Consider the following 20,985-nt stretch of genomic DNA (forward strand, 5'->3'; position numbering starts at 1 on the left):
ATGAAGAGCAGTGCTGCTTGGTGTGTTGTTCATCTTATGTGGAATGAAACATGAACTTAGGTTGCATACAGTGTTTCAATGTAACAACAAATTGTAATAAATGAAGTAAATAAAGGGCTGTTCTTCATGTTATAAATGAAAATAAAATAACATGCCTTAAAACTGTGGTGGCATAGATTAACACCCTTTACCCACTTCACAGTTGTGACCATGTTGCATACTTAATCAGTATAGTGTCTATAAAAACTTTTGTAGACAATTGTTTTGTTTTATTTTTTATTTTGCTCACACCTAAAGACTAAATGTGACACAGTGCATGCTACAAAATTGCAATTTTACCCTGTCATTAGTGAGTAACAAAAACAACAACAACGCTGTCATGAAATAATGCTTCATCTAAAAAAATAAATAAATCTGCTGTTAAAAATGCTCATCAGAACTCTACTTTTCCTTTTAGAGGCATGTATGAATATTCATTTACAATTGGCTGTTACATTTAAAGATAGGTTAGATCAGTAACGGAAGTCCCTTCAACAAGTGGAACTTACAAAGAGTTTCTCTTGGCAATGCAAATGCGTTTGGCGCAGCAGGGCATTCAGATCAGATGAACTAAGTGAACAGCACTACCTGTATTTCTTGTGTGGGTCACCAAGAACAATCTCTCCAACAGGAGATTGAGAGACCAGTGACGGACTGCTAGATCGGCTGTGAAACTGACATGCAGTTGTTCGCACTAAAGGAATACTACCATCATTTCATTGCTACCATATTGCGCCAGTTGTGGTCTCAAGGCTCACCCTGATAACAGACGGTGTTTAGACTGTTCCTTCCTATTATAAGTCCAAGTCCACCTGGGTCGGCTGGAAGACTGTTTACTTAGCCTGGCTGGGCGAAGGATACTCTAACTCAGGACACACACACACGCATACAGATACACATACACTGATACACACTCATCCCCCTCCCTTTCCAAACGCCTTCGATGCGTGTCCCCTCCCGGGCCAGATGGCAGGTCGACTGGATTGGCGCAGACATGCTGCAGGACCGGATGCGCTGTCTACACCGGCTCTCTCTTACACTTTACCCACCTGTTGCTTATGTTGTGTTTCTGTGGTGTATTGACTGTCATGTGCTTTTTGTGCTTGGGTGTTTTTTTTCTGTTCTCAAACTGTTCTCCCATTAGGAGCTCATTCTCAGTGGAGTTTTTTTTTCTCCTCCTCTCACCTCATGTTGTGTATTTTCATTGTTTTTTCCCTATCAGCCTACCTCTCTGACATGTCTCCCCAATGTGATGTTTTTGTAAAGTATGTCTGGTCAGATGGTTCCTTTGTAAGTGCACATGCCCCATTTACTGGGCTGCCTGCTGTAACCCACAATTTCCTTCGGGATTAATAAAGTATTTCTGATTCTGATTCTGATGAACAAGGATTTGGCCTATTGTGTTTAAAAATACCCAATATTATTTCACTGCTTTTGTTGGAGTGCCACCTTTTGGTACATTTGAGAATTGTTGAGAATTTATTCTTACACAGCAAGTAGAATGGTTGAAGCCAGTTCTATTCACCTTTATTCCTTCCATTTTTAAAAAAATGTTGTTTATTTTCACAGAAATCGCACCACATCTAACCTTCATTTACCATCACCCTGTGTATAAAATAAGTCACATCTTCTGCAGTTCAGTCTCTGGATGTAAAATTCTCTTTCGACTGGGGATAATCTTTGGAGTATCCACTTTTAAACAGACACCATTCTGTAGTTTTATTAGGGTCTGATCAGAGCATGGAGTTGAAAGTGGTTCTGTTAAATTGATTAATAAAGACCATTTAAAACAAACACAAAGCTTACAACGAAACAACAACTTCATATCTTGCAATGGTCAAAAATAACAAGCACATGATTCTGTGAGTCACATGCTGCACTTTTCACTTCATAGACCACGTCAATGGTGTTGCTCTCAATTGCAGTTATACTAAAGTCCAGGTAAATTGCATGACGGCTGGTTTAAATGTAATATTTGAGGCCTTTGTTTTCCATTACTTGCATGGTTTACATATTGGAGCAATGCTTTGTACCTTTGTCCACTGACCTCACTGGTCATTTTCAGGGGTTTACACCAGGGGCGGAGCGTGGGGGTGGCTTATTGGGCTTAAGCCCGGGTTGTTTTGTCAGAAGCCCGGGGTCTTTTGGAGTGTAATTTTTTCATAGTTAGATGCCTGGCTGACAACTGTATAAAACAAAAAGTACACACAATATTCGAAGCACATAGTGCACACTGTGGGAATTTACGACTGTGCGTGAATCCCCCCTGATATTGGTATGATCCGAGCTCAGGCACTAAGCGACTGAGCGAGGGGGCGGGGCAGCTGCTACCTGTTAGTGCGCTGTTGGAGAAACGGAGCCAGCCATACTAAGGAGAGCTAAAGTTTGACCAGGTACCAAAGCAAATCATTCGTACTGTACAAATAATGTAAATATGACGGTGAATCATGAAAGATTGATATGAAACTGATCACTTGACCAATATTACGTTACTTGCTCTTCAAGTGAATCAACAAATGGCGAAATGAAAAGCCGAACAAATGCGAGTCTTAGCTTAGGTGTGTTTATTTCATATTTTCAGTTCTTACCCTCCCCGACTAAATTGGTTTCAGTTATGTACTGAAATATAAGAATGGACATTAGAGGCTTCTTTCAAAGAAAAAACTCAGGTAAATGTTATTTTATATATTATGCTTTGTATGTTGTTCAGTATATTTCTATGCAAAACAAGAGGGATTTCAGTACACAGCAGGATATTTACATTTGTAACCAGATATTTACATACACTTTAGGGAGAAAACATAAAACATTTTTACTGTACAACATCAATTTAGAGTAAACTTTTGTTTTAGATAAATATTGAAATATATTTTGAATTAGTTAAATGTCAGAATAAAGAGAGACAGAGCTGTCTATTTTTATCACTTTCATCAAATGTAGGAGTACATATACACTAAGTTTATTGTTAATAATTAAGAAAACTCCAGACGATTCCATTCTGAGCTGAAGAAGCTTCTGATAGGTTAGTAGAGTCCATGTGAGTAAATTGGTGGCACACCTGTGGATGCATATAAGGCAAAACACAGAGCCTGTTTCTGTGACATGGGAAAATCAAGAGATGTCAACCAAAACACCAGGAAAAGAACTGTGGAGCTGCATAAGTGTGGCTCAGTTTGAATACAATTTGGTGCCATAGAGACAGTTTCTCTCTTTACTCTTAAAGTTAACAAATATGTTTTTTATATTTATCAATCTAAAAAAATAAACATTTAGTCTGATTTGATGTTACAATTAAAAAAGTGTTTTTATCTGAAGAGTTTGTAAATATCTGTATATTTGATGATTGTCAGCACAAAGAGAGAGAGAGAGGAACAGAGAGGGAGAGAGAGGAGAATGAGGACAGAACAGAGATGAACAAGAGCAGGTGAGACACACATGTTAGTCAAATGGTCGTTTACCAAAAGTATCGCCATATCATAGGTCCTCATGTATCTCGTACCTAGTGTTTCTTTTTAGGTTTGTTATTTTTCAAATTCTGTATTTATTAAGTTATGCAGGCTTGTTTGCACAACAAGGCTAAATAAGTATATAAACTTTTCTCAGTCTAAATAGTGTACTTTGGTAGAATTAAAAAAAATAAGTGTAGTGCAGGTCTATGATGATTTTTAGTGCTAGTATCATCTAGTTCTGATTCTGGTTCTGTCTTGGTTAAATCCCAAGTAGTCCTGACTTTGAACTGTTGTAGTCCTGTTTTAATTCTGGATCAGTTCTGGGTCTGGTTGAATTGGGGTTTAGTCCTCATGTCTTGATACAGCCCTGACCTTGTTCTGCCTTGCTGCTTAATTAAAAAAACTAGTTTAAGGTGTCCTGCACATGTGATATATATATATTTTTGAGCAAAAGTCAAAACAGAGCCAATTAATCTTTCAGTCATTTCTAGCCCCCCCCCCCCAAAAAAAATAAATAAATCCCACATGCATACTACTCTTTTGGGCTAAGCCCCTGGCTCCGCCTCTGGTTTACACGAATATGTATTTCGTTTACCGACCTAACAACGTTTTTTCCCCAGACTTTGGAACGTTCTTATAACTTTAAGATTTGCGGATGGATGAAGCTGCCTTCTTTTGTGCCAATTACTGCCACCGTTTCCCTTTACGATGTGACTCCATGACACGTATGCTTCTGATGATAGTGCTTCTGATGAGTACAGACGCTGAAGGTACGTGGATTATCCTTTATTGCTGTTGCTTTGGTCGAAGGTAGAATAGAAAACGTCTTACATCTCTTATTTTAAATAAGAAGAAAACCCCCCTTTTTTTTTAGTGAGCTGCCCGCGATCACCTTCGTTTTGGTATTTAATTTCTTCACTGTAGGTGATCACTTCGAGTTTCTACGCTAAACATCAATTGTAAATTATTATGTTTTAAAAATGTTTTTAAAAAATGTAAAAGTGTAGGATTGAGAGTCGTGTTTTGTTTTTATAACCCACTCCTGGCTAAGTACTCATCAGTAACTGTTTTTGATATGGGCGAGACGGGCAGTTGCCCAGGGCGGCATCACGGGCATCGGCAAAAAAGTTGCTCGTACTCTGCCCCGACATCATGCCAGCGCATTTTGAGGATGGCATAGACACTGATCGGTGTTCTTACGGCCATTTGCTGGGAATAAGGGCGCCCTCCGTTTGCGAGGCGCGCCCGCTGCTTGCGACACAGGGAGGAGAGGACGGGGATTCTCTGGCTGACTGGAGCAGCATCTAATAACCAACTCGCAAAATAAAACAAAATAAAAACAAAACAACAAACACGAAAACACCAGACATCATGATACAGACTTATAATTTGCACCGATGTTTTTTTTTCGAAATTCTATACGCGAAAAGTGAGCGCGAGAGCCCTCGGTGCGCCTTCTTGCTGCTGCAGTCAAAGTAAACTTTATTGTCATCTCCGCTACATACAGTCCAGTATATAGAGAGACGAGACGACGAGGCTTCAGTTACACCAGTGCAAATAAACAAACAATAAATATAAGAAGAGTAAGAAAATAAATATTCACTTTAGGACTCGGGGTAAAGGGATCAATAACAATTTAAAATTTATAATTTACAGTTTGATGATTTAAAGTTTCACACACAACCTGTCGACAGGGGAGGGCTGCTTCCAAATAGAGCACATTTCATTCATAATGGGAGGGAGGTATTATCCATGATTGTCCTTATTTTGCACATCTGCCTCTCAGACACCACCCTTAACCCCCCACCCCCACCCCAACACACACACACACATACATTATTCATTAAATTTTTGTGTGAATGCTCTTTACAGCTCTCCGGGTGATTGGTGGAAATGTGAAAGTGGTTCAAGGAGGTACCGCTATGTTATCGTGTTATGTCATGGATACCAATGATGACCTGACACAGATTACCTGGCAGAGGAGGACGAGAGAAAAACCTCACAATGACAATTTTCTAACTATCCTACCCAGAGATGGACCACAGTTTGTCAGTGAACGTGATGATCGATTTAAATATATTGGGAATTTTAATGACAAAAATGCAACTCTCCAGTTATCCAATGTTGCCCTGAAGGATGAAGGCAGCTACACGTGCATCTTCACCTTGTTTCCCAGTGGAAATCAGAAGACAGAAATACCTCTAAACTTGCTTGGTATACTAAACTTTTGTTTATCTTTATTTTAAAATACTCTTGTGTTTGTATGTGAGAAACAGTTATTGTCACCATCTGTCTTGCATGTTCATTTAAATTAGTGCTGTAACTCTCCTAGTGCCTCCTTTCACAAGCATCAAGGACAATCTTCCCACTTTGGGCACAGAAGAGGTTTTATTTGCTACCTGCACGGCTGCTGGATCGAAGCCTCCTGCAGAGGTGAGGTGGCTCACTGGTGCTTTGGGAGACAAAGTGAGGACGACAACAAATTCCACACAGTATGACAATGGCACGACTACCACAGTCAGCTCTCTGTTTGGTGTTCCTATGAGAGAGATTAACGGTCACCAGGTCCAGTGTGTCATCAGTGGTGACTTCCTGTCTAAAGTTGAAAGTCTGCCCTTCACTATACAGATCTACTGTGAGTATCAGTTGCTGATGTAGTTTATTTATTTATTTATTTTATCCATGGTTGATGCATTTGTTATATTTTTTCTTGGAAATCTCTGAAAATTAGCCAGTGGACGCATCAGTCGCAATGCATGAACAGACTCAAGCGCAGGACTCTGTTAGTGAAACAGTTGTACAGTTTATTTATAACAGACAGAATACCTAGGACACTACTAAGGGACTGATAGATATAATCTGTTGCTGAATTCTGAAAACGCTAAAAGCTTTATGTGTAGTAAAGACAAAACATTCCATGTACCAAACTTTGGTTCGACTCCTTACATAATTAAATAAAACAGAGGCAGTGTTACTTTGATGTTTGACAAAACCCTCAAGGAAATGACTAAAACTAAGAAAGTGGACCTAAATGTTTGTTACTGGAAAGAGGATCAAGTCCTATCCAGATACTTTGTTTTGTTTTTCCTCTTTATTCTCGAGTGTGTGCTTTTTTGTTTTTTTAAATGAATGGGAGTGAAACATCCCAAATCTCATGACTTTGCCTCCTGTTTGTCACATTGTAGCATGTTGTCACAATAGATGGGAAAATTCTTTCTGAAAGACAAAAACATCTAGACTGATTAAAAAAAAGACCATTGTTATTGCTAAAGACTGAATCATGGCCTGAACCACACAACATCAGCCTCAGTCCCAAAAGTTTGTCGAGTTTGGATTCAAGATGTAGGAAACATTGGCGAAACATTATTTTCATGTTATTACTGTGTCCTCAGTTCAGGATTAACACAGCTGTCTTTCTGCTCTTGCAGTCTCTCCCACAGAAGTGAACATCAGAGCAAAATCTGAGGACTCATTTGAGTGTGTGACAGAAGCCAATCCAAGTGCAAATTTTACATGGAGCAGGTAAAGTAGCTTGAATAACAGTTTCAGCTGAAACATTCATTTCATTGGTTCTTTTTGTTTGTCTCAAGTGACCTGTGCTGAGCCATGAAAAAAAAAAGAGCGGTATAGAGTGTTTTTATATGGTTAACAAAGTTTGTGAGGTTTTGTTCATATATAATTTCTCAAATTTCATTCCCAGTAGTCCTATCTGAACTACCATAGCCAGTGGCGTGTCTAGAAAATTTTTGTTGGGGGGGCCAGGTAGGGGCACAGATTTGGAGAAGGGTGGCAGATTTAATTGGAAGATAATGTTTTAAAAAAAAATTCTACCAACCCTTAACCATAATTCAATAATCCTATAAACCTAATAACCAAATGCACTTTTAACTCTTATTAGAATGAGATTTTAACCACTACGGTGCAAAGTTTTTAGATACTGCGTTGATAAAGTACAAGAGATACAATCAGTGCTTTGTCAGTGTTTACTCAGCAGTCAAGGACAGCAATATTTGCATAGTATTTTTACTGACATATAGTGCACATATGTTTTGGGCAAAAACATTTTTGAAAATTAAAATACGAACATTTGTAACAAACAATTGACAAATTAGCCAATGCCAATGCAAAACTTTATCTGCCTGTTAAAAAAAGAAGATAATCTTCTCACAAACTGGTGTTTGATTTTGAAACAGGAAAAAAGTGGGGAAACAACTGAAAAGACTAACATTTGAATGAAACCTGAAAGCAAGTAAATACTTTCTATGCTGCCTTATCGTAAACTTTGGTAATATTGATAAAGAACAACACTGGCTGATGATAAAATACAGTCAGCTGGCATGGTGACACTGCCAGTATTAACCTGCAGGGCTGGACTGGGACAAAAAAATTGGGCATTTTTACTACAGACCGACCCACCAGGTAGTAAAGCCATAAAGACTTTGACTGAAAACAAACCCTGTTGTGACAGTGATGTACAGTCTTGTTGGTATATGTATGATTTCTATACATTTTACGTCAGATAAAAACTTTGGTTGTAAGATTTAGATAATTATTTAATAAAAACTAGGTATTTTAAATGAGAATAAGAAAGAAAAGTATTTCTTTGTGCCCACCTTTCCCTGTTAATGCCCTACCTGGCCCCCTGGCAAAACTTTGCTAGACCCGCCCCTGCACAGTTACCAGCTGTCTGCTACATAAAAAAGGATCCTGGTGTTATTTGTCTCTCAGAAACAGTTCATAACTTCCCTTCAACTCATTCATGTCACCTAAAAGGTAAACCTGTTTCTCCATCACCTGTTCAGCTCTGATGGTTCAGTAAGGACATCTCCTGGTTTCATCTTCATGTTTCCCTCTCACCACATATCTAAACAGACATCATGACCAGCAGCTTTACAGCTGTGGCTCCAGCAAACATCAGCTGATACTAGAAATTAATATTAAATACATTCTAACAACAGCCGATCAAGCTTAAACGTGCTGCTGTTGTTTAGCGCAACATCTGCTGGTTTCCTCTTTCTGGCGCAAAGTGGGCGATAAACAAGAGAGAAAAGCCGATCAGCTGATCATTGATCAGTTTCATGATTGAAGTAGCAACAGGAGAGGGAGGGGGAGAGAATGAGAGAAGAGGCAGCTGTGCAGCATAAAGACAGAATAAATCCAGCTTTGTGTCTTTTTTCCATTCTAGCTAAAGTCCGGGACAAACTGCGTCTCTTCTCAGCTCAATACGAAACGTGTAATATTTTCTCTGAATGAGGGACCATTCCATTTTTTTAAGGAGCCGTTGGCAACTCTACTAACCTTATGAATAAAATAAAGTTCACTATCAGTAACATCATAGCACCCACCCAGCTGTATAAAAACTCCGTCAAACTGGCTAGAACGCAGTATGAGTTATTGCAACTGACAGTAAAAAGTCAGCAACATGAAAATAAACTGCACCTAAACTTGGTTTATATCTGACCCAGATAGACTGCAGGTCATAACTTCTTACCTGAAGTTCAGTTCACCTGACACTCGGACTGGTGGCTGCTTCGGGTCTCTCCTCCTGCCTCCCCTTCCCTCATCCACCTGTTGCCTCTGTGGAAGCCCCGTCATAGCCACCACCAAACAACGGAGTTATTTCTACACATCGACCTGCATCTGGCCAATCCACCACCTCTCATTGTTCATGCCATTACAAAAAAAATAAAAAATAAGTCACTGGGGATATGCCCGGTATGCCCGATGGCCAGTCCAGCTATGTTAACCTGCAACCAAATCTGCAGCTCCATACAGCAATGTTACGACTTAGATTATATCTTATAACGCATAACTCTTATGTTAGCTGCCCTCAGTAGCATACTGTCTGAAATATTCCACAGCTGCAATAATTCTTTAAGTGTTATTTTTTTCCTTGGTATTCTAATTTCACCGAAGTTTACTAAACTCAACAAACTTGATATTACTTACCGGGACATTTATTCTGTCCTCATTTTCTTTCACCGAAAAATTGTTTCCTGCAGTGCCATCTTTCGCGCTTGGCTCTCCTACCTTTGCTAACGTGATGCGCAGAAGCGATGCTGCATTCACTTACACTCGGATATCTGAGCGTCACCGTGAAAACATAATCGGACATTTGATATTTGATTGAATTTTATTGTTTTGCCTTTGGGGTGGCACCTGGGGTGGCCAGTCTGGTTTGGGGGGTGGCCTGTGCCCCCCCAGGCCATCCCGCTGGACACGCCATTGTTACCGGGGCACGATCACCGGGGACCCGTTTTTCCAGCACACACGCCCGATACCACGTGACAACAAATACGTCATTTCCTGTTGACTAAAAAAAAAGAAAAAAAAAGCACCCTCTCACGGTCCTAGGGACCAAAAAATTGTCCCGCCCGATCAGCGGGCGAAGCCGCTGCTGCACGCCGGAAATGAGGCTTCATTTCCCGCAGGTCTATCTAAGCAGCCCGCTGTTTTCCAGCCCGGGGTCAAATGTGGAGCAAGGGCGCCACCCGGTGGACAAATAAAAAAATTACAACTCTAAGGCCCGTCCTGCAAAATGAAAATGAACGCTAAACATCAACGATCCCTTTGACCGTAATTAATTTGCAGTGAAAAATAGCGTTTATAATGGGTTTCAATGGGGCACAAATCGACCACTAAGCACAATAGTGTAAGTTTGTCTGTAGCTTAGCCACTGAAGCTAATTGAAGGAAGTCAGACTTGAATTTTGAAATAAAATCATATCAAACTTTTTTTTTGGAGAATTTGGCTATAGTCCATTCAACACTGTGCAAATGGCATGTAATCAAAATTTGAAAATAGCCACAAATCGACCCAAGACCCTCCAGGGGTTTTAAGTACACGCAATATTTTCACTCTCACATTTTACTCTGTACTGGAAGACTTGTTCATTTTCAAGATTCATTCATCTATCCATTTTCTTCCACTTTATCCGGAGCCGGGTCGCGGGGGCAGCAGCCCAAGCAGAGAAGCCCAGACCTCTCTCTCTAAATGTCAGCTTTTTCTTTACGTAAAGACTGGGGTCTGTAACATATCAGCTCGTTTCTTATTTATTAAAGAACATGCCTGACACCAGGCTTTTGAGTTAACGGCTCCATTCGATCTCTGCAAGTATTTTTAAGTATTTTTAGGTTCTTTCCAGCAGGATTTGTGGCTAGTTCTGGAGCTTGACCCTAAAAGATTTCAGTGTGTCGGTGCTTCTGCTTTCCCTGTTGTCCTTCTCTTCCGACTTTATTTCTGTTTCTGTCAAATTTAAAAACAACTGCACTCTGAAATACACACTCTTTGCAAGATGTTGTCTAAACTAGTGGTTGGAAGGCATATTTGTGTTTGGTCTCTGATGGTTTATTTACACTTTTTGCAGGCCACGCCCACGGACTACAGCGCCATGATGAGCAACAAAGCCAAGAAGTCTATTGACTTCCTTCGGACGTGTCACTGCAGTACCGCCTCGACATCGTCTTCTGCCAAACGGTCACCTACACATATTTTAATTATTGTATGTCTGAGCTGATGCGTTTATCCTGGAGTGACTCAGAGTGAAGGAGAAGGCCAAGAAGAAGTGTAAATATCATAGAAGCAAGGAGTTCAGAGCTCTACGACTTAGTGTCTTTATGGTATTTATGTGTGTAATGGAGACCAGGGGTTCCATTACCCTTACTTGTATTTTTATTAATTGACTGACTGATTTGTATTTAAAAACCGTAATGAAGAAAAACACACACTGGTTGATTGTGATTCTTTATTAGGCTTTTTGGGTTGTTATTTAAGTGACTCGTTAAAGGTGAAGAGACAGGGGGACTGGCCATCCTACCTGTGTCAGGAAAAGAACCTGTGTTAGAGCTGTTCACATTTAATCATTTGTCTGTAACCTAAATTAGTTGTATATGTAAAAAGAGAAGTGTTAACAGTACTCACTTTGTAAAGAGTAAAAGCAGCTCAATCACCTGCTTATGAGCTCCTGGAGAAAACCAATGTGCCAGGCTAGGGGAGTGTGTTGGAGTGATTTTGTTAAAAGTTGTCATTATTGTGCTTGGACCTTGTCTTGAACTGTATGTTCAGATATTTTCTGTTCCTCCCCCACATGTAGGATGTTGGGGATGTTACTAGCTATAGTTTTCAACTGCAGGCACAATCTATGTAAGATTCTGGTTTCCTTATTTGGTAAGGAATGTTCACTTCCTGCCCTTTATGGGCTCACCATGTAAATGGTGGACTGTTAGAGAGGTTAAGCCATATACGAGGTTGAGGGGAGATGACCCTTTTATGACTAGAGATGCGGTTAAAACGTTTGTAAGCAGGAAGTCACGTATACAGACACACATACACTCTCTCTCACTCACACACACACACACACACACACACACACACACACACACAGTGCCTTAGCTTTTACCACACAACATATGGGGTTTACAATGGGCGGTTGTGTAACTGTTTTCATTCAATAAAAGGCTGGAGTTGGAGTTGTCTGAGTTTGGGTGTAGAGCTTGCAACTCTGAGAATCCGACCAGGCTTCCCCTGCACAAGTAAAAACCAATCGAACTCTGATTGTCTTACTTTGTTCTGAGTCAGCGAGGGCTGAAACCTAACTGTGGTTAAGGTGTTTTAATGCAGCGGTCCCCAACCGCCGGGCCACGGACCGTCGTTTGGTCGAGAGATGAGGCTCGGGTGTGAAATGTATGGTTTTCAGAGTTTTTATCGTTTTTTATCGTTATTTTGTTATCGTTTTTATCGTTAACTCTGTTTTCCTGGGTCTTTCACGTGTGTTATGAATAAATCTTCTTTTTTTCCGGTATCGGTACTAGTTTTATTTTGTTGTATTTATCTGTGACACCTTAAAGGCCGGTCCGTGAAAATATTGTCGGGCATAAACCGGTCCGTGGCGCAAAAAAGGTTGGGGACCGCTGTTTTAATGTATATAGAAGAGACTGAAGTTTATATGTTATGGAGTTATTTATAGGACTTGTTACAAATCTTCATATGTCTATGATGTGTTATATCAGCCCGTTCTCACTCCCGAGGCGTAACATGTCGACGTTTTGTCACGTCCCGCGGCGTTCCTGAGGAACGTGAAAGGAGACCTTCGGCGTTCTTATGGTACGCGGCGGGCTATGGCTGGAATCCAGTTCAATGACGCTCCCGCGGTAATAGACGTTCCAGCCCTGTATTCCAGCCCTAAACCTAACCTTATCCCTAGCCCTGACCATAACCTTATTCCTGACCTTATCCAGGACTTTAATGATGTTAAATAGCGTGTTTCTAAGCGATTTGAAGAAAAAGAGCAAACATGTGTAGATTCAGTCCAGACAGTTCTCATATTTCCTCTTTTTTCCGAGGTCGTCATTTAGGAACGTGGTGGGTAGCCGAAAACGTAATATGGTGACGATTTGTCACCTAGCGTAAAATGTTACGCTTTGGGAGTGAGAACGTGTTGGTTATATTGTAGTGGTTTTCTTATGGGGAGGGTTTTGTTTTCCTTTGGTTTGCTGACCCCCAGACTTGGTCTATTCCAGATGTTCACCTGAATCAGGTAGAGTATAACAGGAAGCCATTTGCTTTTCAGAAGGGTTGGATTCTTTGCTGTATCACCATGTGTTCTCATTAATAAAGTACATTTTACTCCAGTCTCGTGCTATTTTAGTGGAAGTGACCCATGACCGTCGGCCAAAACTGACAATATGACTATTAAAAGTCTGAGTAATACTGTAATTTTCTGCTGCTCATTCCTGTGCAATATCCCATCTGACCTCCCGTCATATTTCTTTTCAAGATTTTCTTATTTAATCACTAGTGTACATATATTTATAGATACATATATATATATATTTAGTCATCTTTTCTCTTTTACCACGTCTTTCAAATATTTTGCTCTTTACTATTTTTCTATTTTTTATTTTATTTTATTATATTTTATTATATTTTCTTCTACTGTACCATGCTGCTGAGTGACTGCTGCTCGTCAAACACATTTCATTGCAATGTTGACCCTGTGCTAACTTGCATATGACAAATAAAACTGAAAACTGATAAAACTGAAAACAGTAAAGGCAAAGGGAACACATCAAGTAAGGATTTCACACTCCCACTCACAACGGCACTTTCAAAGCATAAAGCCAAATGCTTCAAAATTTCATTTTGAAGCATTTTAAAAATGAATGTGTTTGAGTTTCATTGCTCCAAAGCAATGTTTTCATATAAGCAAGATAACAACCAGTTTGCAACCATGTAAGTACAGTCCTCTATTGTGAACAGACGTGTTGGCAATCTGTCTGCGTTTATAAATTAGACAACAGTTATTTGCAGATCTTCATCAATCTGCCTGAGAGTGATTGCAGTCAGTCTGAGTTGGACTGCAACTGTTTTGAGTCAGGTTGCCTCCAAGGAGGCAGTTTATTATTTTCCTTTCCTAGTTGGACAGATGGCTGTTGTTTTGTTTTTACTGTAGTGTGCTGGGCCATTAATGGCTCAGGGGCTGCAGCGTATCCGCGCCAACACCTAAGGCCAACGTGGAATCACCGGTCAGACTAACATAAAGAAAGAATCTGTTAAATTACACATTTGTATTCATTAAGTCACAGACAATGAAAACAAGCAGAAATCAAGATGTAATATTTTTATAATTTTATTGATGTTAAATTAAAGTCCCAGCTTAGTTATGTTATCAGTGCAAGTCACTTCAATCTGTATAGCACCAAAGGAAACAATGGTGTTTTCAAGGTGCTTCACACTGTAAGGTAACAACTTACAGTATTAAAAAGAAAACCCCAAAAGAACAAACCCCTCTGAGCAAGCACGAGGCGACAGTGGGAAGGAAAAACTGCCTTTTAAGAGGAAGAAACCTTCGACAGAACCAGGCTCAGGGCGGGGTGGCCATCTGCCGCGACCATTCCTGGGGATTTCAAAAATGACTTGATCTGATCTAAATGTAAAACTAGCTCATTTAAAGTGTCCAGTGAGTTTTAGAAAATATTTTGCTGTTGATATCACGATGTCACTATAAAGTGGAAACTTTGTTTCTTCCCTTACACCTCCCAAAAAATGCCCGCACCGATGAGAAGCACTTAGATATGCAACTTGGTTCTGTGAATATCTTTCTTTTGAAAGTTTTAACAATATCTTCATCAAGATCTTGGAAGTTTAATTGCCAGAATGTCACCAAAGATGCATGCTTCCATCTTTTACAGAGGGATTTGAAAACCCTCTCGCTGAGTTTCTTGAACTTCTCTGGTGGGATTTTGTCGTATCTGGCCCTGATTTCAGTCCAGATTTTCATGGTAAGCCGGTTGGAGATAGCTTCAGCACTTTCAATGCTGAAGACTGTGCCTGATTTTTTTGAAACCTGGGAAATCAGTCCTTCCACAAAGATTTCCACTGAAAATCTGCATCTTTCTTTCTTTTCATATGATTCCAGTCTATCAGTAACTGTTACTGCCAACAGGTGTTCTTGGAATACTGAAGTAGTTATGATATTAAATATTGGTTGTTCCATTAAATTCATTGAATCCTCCTCCCCACTCCTCCCCATTTTCAATGATATTAGTGACAATTTATGTAATTTGTCACAAATATCAGTGAAAATCGCATTAGCAATGCAGTCAAAATAATTCTGCACTTTTCGGTCTAAATGCAAATCCATCCCCTTGAATTTGTCCAAGAGTAGATCCAACAAACGTTTTTGGTGAGAATGAGGGCACTTTAAAAGTTTACCAAGCTTTGAAAGCACAGCCTGAATTAATGTCTCTAACCATCTTTCAAAGTCTGTTTTTTCAGGTGGCTCACAGTCTACAGAAGATCTGTGATGCTGTATCTTTTTATATGACTCCGTTTGACTTACGTTTGTTAACGGTGGGATGCTGGCTTCATGTTCAACACAGGATTTCTGCTGCTGGGGATCTGGAATTGGATTGTTTTCTGCTTTTGCAGCACTGTGTTGGTCAGCATTTTGACAGCTTTCTTCTGTGTTAGCTGTTTCTTGGCTGTTAGCATCTATATTCTGTGCTGTATCAAACTCCTGCTCAGCAGAATCGTCCAAAAATTTCACACGTGACAAAACCGTTTTGCCAGTAGTGGTGTGGACAGAACAGTTTTCATGTACAGGGGCGTTCTGGGAAGACCTCAGTGGTGATACTGCTACTGACTGTGCACACAGGTCCATTACGTCCTCTACAAAACCTACAAGCCGCTTAGCGGTGAAGCAATCCGGATAGCCTGAGATAAGCTCTCCCCACTGCTTGATCGAAAAACTACTGAACAAGTTATTCAAGAGGGATACCAAAGCATGTACTGTAGAATTATCCCCATTGGTCTGAACTGTTTCATCATTTGTCATTGTGTTACAGTTCGAGCTTGCCATTTCACTTTTTTGTTTTTTATGTCTAAAATGTTGTTTTGTGTTAAACTCCGTGTTTGAACGTTTAAAGCGCTGCTGTCCCGCTGTGTGAATGCGTTTCAACTGAACAGCCAGGTCTATATATAAGGTCGGTTTAAGGTTTCTTTGTAACGTCACCTGACGTTTCTTTGTAACGTCACCAGTCAAAGGACTGGCCCGCCCCGTCATAACGAAAGGGGCGGGACAAATCTGTTGCTTAGCAACTGAAAAAAAGGCACACCGCGCTGAATGCTACATCCGGCCTGCGACGGTACACCGCCTCCGCACCACCGTTTAAACATGAAGTGTGGATGTTAGAAGATCCCAAATATGGTGAGCTACTGGGAAATTACTCACGTTTTTGTTCTTGAGAGTGAGCGATAATAAGCGACATTTTATTGAGAAATTACAGTAGTCTGTCTACAAAAACTACAAAAATGACCTAAATAAGACAGAAGTACACATTCATTTTTATCGTTTTGTCAACAACAGGGCGCATGAGGTTTGTTCAGTATTTGTTGTGTCTACAAGGCTCAGGCGCCCCCATGAAGTGTCTTATTTGTATAGTTGAAAGCATTATAAAGGAACGCAAAACTAAATTACATATAATTATAATTCTTGGCACTTTCTGGTGTGTGTGAGTTAGTGTTTCTCTTTTATGATTTGTGGGTCCAGCATCAAATTTAGAATCCTTCCCATCACACATGAGGTCTTGAATAATCATCTTATTTTAAAGACCTCGTAGTTTGATAGTTTGCTCTCAGACTGTGGGCTTCCTTGTGGTTTTTAGGATATTTAGAAGTAGAAGGGGATCATCCTTCTGTGGAACCAGCTCCCAGTTTGAATGCAGGAGACGGACACTATCTCTACTTTTAAGATTAAGTTTCAAAGTTACCTTTTTGCCAACGCATATAGCTAGGGCTGAATCAGGTGACCATGAATCCTCCCTTAGTTACCCTGGGACTACCCTGCTGGGGGATTCCCACCATGTGTTTATACACCTCTCTGCATTCAATAATTAGTTCTTGTTCATCTCTGGCTCTCGTCCACAGTGTGTCTTTTGTCCCCTTTTTCGTCTCCTCATCCCCAAAGGGTCGCAGCGGGCTGCCCCTCCCTGACCGTGGTTCTGCCAGAGGGTGCTTCCTGTTAAAAGTGAGTTGTTCCTTCCCACTGTATTGAGGTTTTTTCTTTTTAATTGTAGACTTTCTACCTTACAATCTATACCACCTCGAGGAGACTGTTGTTGTGATTCAGCTCTGCATAAATACAATTAAATCGAATTAAGTGGGTTCAGCTGTTTTGTGAAATAAATGTGAGTGACATGGTAAGTAATAGCCTGCATGTAACTCATGGTAAGAAGAGCAATATCGCCCCCTCCTGGTTCAACCTTTTTTTCTTTGCAGTAATCTTTCCAATAATAATACATATGCACTAACCTCATGCTTGCTGTTAACAATAGCCTAAAGACACAAAATCAAGTTTAGTTTTTTCCTTAAGTTTATGTTTTTTTTTATATGGTTGGCATTTATTTTGTTTCTTTTTAATAATTAAATTGATTCTATTGATTGTTTGCCAAGCACTGAGGTCTCTGCTTAGACTGTGCTACTGGGATCACTGATTTAAAAATGAGGCAAAAGCACCAAAGTTGTGCTCAAAAATAGTACAGTGAGCTACAACCTGTTGCTGTAGTAATTCTAACACACTTATTGTTTTTAAATACATACATGTTTAGTTCTTTTAAACCTAATTATATATATTTTTTTTTTTGCAAAAGTGTCACCTAAACACCCAAATATACGTAATTCAAAACTTACTTTAATTATTACCCATTTGGCTGGTAACATGGACCCAGTCTGATGGATAGTTACTGAACAGATAGTCTTTTCTTTAAAGGCTGCATTCAGAGCAAATCATTGTAAAAACAAGACAAGTCAATAAAAAACAAGTAATAACTATAATACTAAACTACAATAGAGAGAAAATCCAGTAAATATAATTATATTATGTAAAAAATATACAAATATTTACCTCTAATTTAAAAAGACATTACAAGGGTACTAGTTTCATTTTAATCTAAACATAATCTAAATTGACACTAAATCAGTTTAAATATTACAGCTGAAGGTGATTTTAATAAATGTACTGCTGCTTGACTTTGTTTTACTACTGCAGTATAATTTATCATGTACAAAAGCTCCAAATGTTGTTTCTCTGACTTAATGTTCTGATGACGTTTGTGTTACTTTGCAGGAAATAGTCAGGACCCAGATGAACCTGTGCTGGAATTCAGTGTGGGTGAGTAATATGAGCATTTATGAAGGCTGTCCATGACCTGTAATTAAATTTAGCGTCATTAGTGCCACTCATTGCAAGTGACAGTGCACATGCTTTCAGCATGGAGTCTGCTCTTATGGTAGCAAAATAAATTCAGAAAATCTCCATCAAAAAGCAGCTCAGCAGCAGAAATATATATGGTCAGCTGGTTGTGAGTTAATGAGCATGTGAAATCAGTGTGAACATTTTGAAACAACAACTCTCCAACCTCGTAATTGTAAGACTGCCTGTGCAGCCACAGGAGCCTTCAGAGAGTCTTCCTGCTTGTCTCTTGGGTTGATTTGCTCATGTTTTCTCACCCAGTCAATGACTGTAAAAGGGCTGGACTAATTGGAGGCAGGTGTAATTGATTGCACTGATATGCTAGTCTACTTATAGCCCACATTACAAACACTGCTGTGTTATTTTGTCTCTCAGTGCAGGTATGTAATGTGACAAAACCTCTAATGATCTGATATGTTTGGGATGGATGGGCTGTGAATTATATAGTGAATTGTCTTATTTTGTCGCTCTGTGCAGGCTTTCTACTTACAGGGTGGTGGGTCTCAGAGGACAATTGCTACCCCTGTTGAAGTGAACAACGTGTGGAGTGCAACTGGCTTTGTGGCATAGCTGGCTCTGGCCTTGGACTGTGTGTTTTTACTTTGTACCTAAATGGGACACTGGACTTTTAACTACTATTCATTGTGTTTATAAATAAAATTTTAGAATTTTATTGACTGTCATCTTTTTGCCCACGGTTGGTCAGACCTAGAATCTCTTTGTGTGTGTGTGTGTGTGTGTGTGTGTGTAACATCAACAGGGTTTTGCATAAAAGAGTGTGAGCAGGTCAAAAGGTCAATTCATTTATTGTTTTATGGCAGCACCCTCTAGTGGCCTTGAAGCAAACAGTCTCCTAACTAAGCCATGGCATCTCTGGTCTCTCCTACTTTTGTGTGCTCTGCTGGAGGAGCAGCATTGGATCTAGTGATACTGAGTAAGCTGATTAGGACAGGCCTGGAGAAATGTGGTTTGCATGAAGTATCAGGAAAAAAACAACCTTGTATTGTAAAATAATAATACACGAATAATAAATACTTTTCATGACATTCAGATTTCTGGACTCACGAGTTCATAGAACATTAATGTTACGAAACATTGAGAAGTCTTAAAACTACATTGTATACTTATTATTTACTTTAATCAGATTTGACTGGTATTTTTAAACATTACGTTTTTGTTCCTTCAACTATTGTATTTAAGCTTATGACTCACTCACAGTATGTTTATATAACTGCCTAAAAAACGGTGAGGATGTGGCCGCAGTGGCTGAGAAGCAAGAACTTTGCTTTGTCTTTTTTTTTTTTTTTTTTTTTTTAAATTGGGAAGCATAAATGAACATACCAGAAAACCCTGCACGAAGGAGCCATATTTGTTTTTTGTGTGTGCATAAGATGAAGCTTTAGTATTATTACACATATGATAAGGATGTTAGCATGCAACACACAAACTCAAGTGGTGTTGCCAAGATAGTTGCTGACTGGCAAGAAACTTCTAGAAGAAATCTGGTGACAGTCCAAAGCACAAATGAACATGTTTAATACTCGTGCAAGACCCTGTGGGAAGGTGCCAGATTGCTGTATTTTGTGTGAATCAGGAAAAGTGCACGGTGATGACTAAAGCTTATAAAACATCTCTCTCCTTATGTGTGCATATATGAGAAAGAAAATTCTGCCAAAGCAACTTTAGCTTCTTGCAAGCATCAGTACACAAAGGATGCTAACACAAAGCTAGCCAAGAACCAAGAGTGATTTTAAAGTTGAACGTATGCCGACCCCAGCAGCCAAAGGGAGCTCCGGGGAGAGCTTCTTGGGGTCCAGTGATGTGTCCTGAAGAGACGACATGAGCTCTCCCTCCTGTAGGCCCACCCCAGCAGTAGGTGCTGTCTGTCTCATTCCGAGTTAACTGCTACTCCTCTACATCTAAACGAGCCAGTTGAGGAGGTTCAGGCATCTGACAAGGGTGCCTCTTGAACGCCTCCTGGGTGAGATGTTCCAGGCATGTCCCACCAGGACAGACAGGACACACCCAGGACATGTTGGGGAGATCACAGCACTCAGCAGAGAATGCCTCAGTGTCCCCCAAATAATGGAGGAGCTGGCTCGGGAGAGTAAGGTCTGGGTCTTCTCTGCTTATGCTACTGCCACCGAAACTGGACACCAGATAAGCTCAGAAAAATGAACAACCTGTTTAAATAAAGGTTAATTTAAAAAAAAATGTTTGTCATTAGCTAGTCTGTGTACATGTACTTCTTCTCCAGTGTTGAAAATGTTAAACTCACAACCTGCACATTTTCTGGTTGCATCATCAAATAAATACCCCCAAAAGTAGTCTGAGTACTTTTACACTGGTTTTATGCTGCGATATTTTCAAAGTCTTTCACTGAACACATTCAGTCACACATTGTTCATAATTTATTGGAAGTTTATTGTTTAATGTCCTGTCTAAATAACTTCAGTCACCATTTGTATTCATTAATGAATAACTGACTTCCAATATTAAAAGAAATAGAAACTGTTGTGCTGTTGTTCACGTAGAAGGGCCTGCTGCTGGATGTCCAGACTTTGTGCGTCAGCAGGAGGGTCAGGGTACAGGGTTCGAACCTCCTCATGAGATGTCGTATCTGCTGGATAAAAGCAAGCTACATCACATCAGGGATTGTCCTAGAGCTGCCCTACAGTAACAATCAACTGACTAATATATGAAATACTTGCAGTAGCACAATAATAAACACAAAGCAAAAAAGTGTTT

The 20,985-nt window shown here is 39.8% G+C and overlaps 1 protein-coding gene and 1 long non-coding RNA gene across 3 annotated transcripts in view; both read left to right on the forward strand.

Moving 5' to 3' along the window:
* Positions 1-2,400: 2,400 nt before the first annotated feature.
* Positions 2,401-20,985, forward strand: part of LOC146556664 (nectin-2-like) — a 76,239-nt gene continuing 57,654 nt past the window's right edge. The window contains exons 1-6 of one of the 2 annotated variants that reach the window (XM_085250465.1): positions 2,401-2,432; positions 4,109-4,258; positions 5,361-5,702; positions 5,821-6,123; positions 6,917-7,010; positions 10,855-10,882. In XM_085250465.1, the coding sequence (XP_085106591.1) occupies positions 4,144-4,258; positions 5,361-5,702; positions 5,821-6,123; positions 6,917-7,010; positions 10,855-10,882 (882 nt within the window). In that variant the 5' untranslated portion in view covers positions 2,401-2,432; positions 4,109-4,143. Of the gene's footprint in view, positions 2,433-4,108; positions 4,259-5,360; positions 5,703-5,820; positions 6,124-6,916; positions 7,011-10,854; positions 10,883-20,985 lie in introns of those variants that run through there. The other variant, XM_085250464.1, reaches the window with a different exon arrangement.
* LOC146556665 (uncharacterized) lies at positions 16,053-19,287 on the forward strand. The gene is made up of 3 exons (XR_014889072.1): positions 16,053-16,194; positions 18,112-18,156; positions 18,730-19,287. It is a non-coding gene; the product is annotated as an uncharacterized LOC146556665 (long non-coding RNA).

Source organism: Mchenga conophoros, linkage group LG16, assembly GCF_057382185.1.
Source record: "Mchenga conophoros isolate Kocher_MC1m ecotype Shallow Benthic linkage group LG16, M_conophoros_male_GT1.1, whole genome shotgun sequence".
Taxonomy (NCBI): domain Eukaryota; kingdom Metazoa; phylum Chordata; class Actinopteri; order Cichliformes; family Cichlidae; genus Mchenga; species Mchenga conophoros.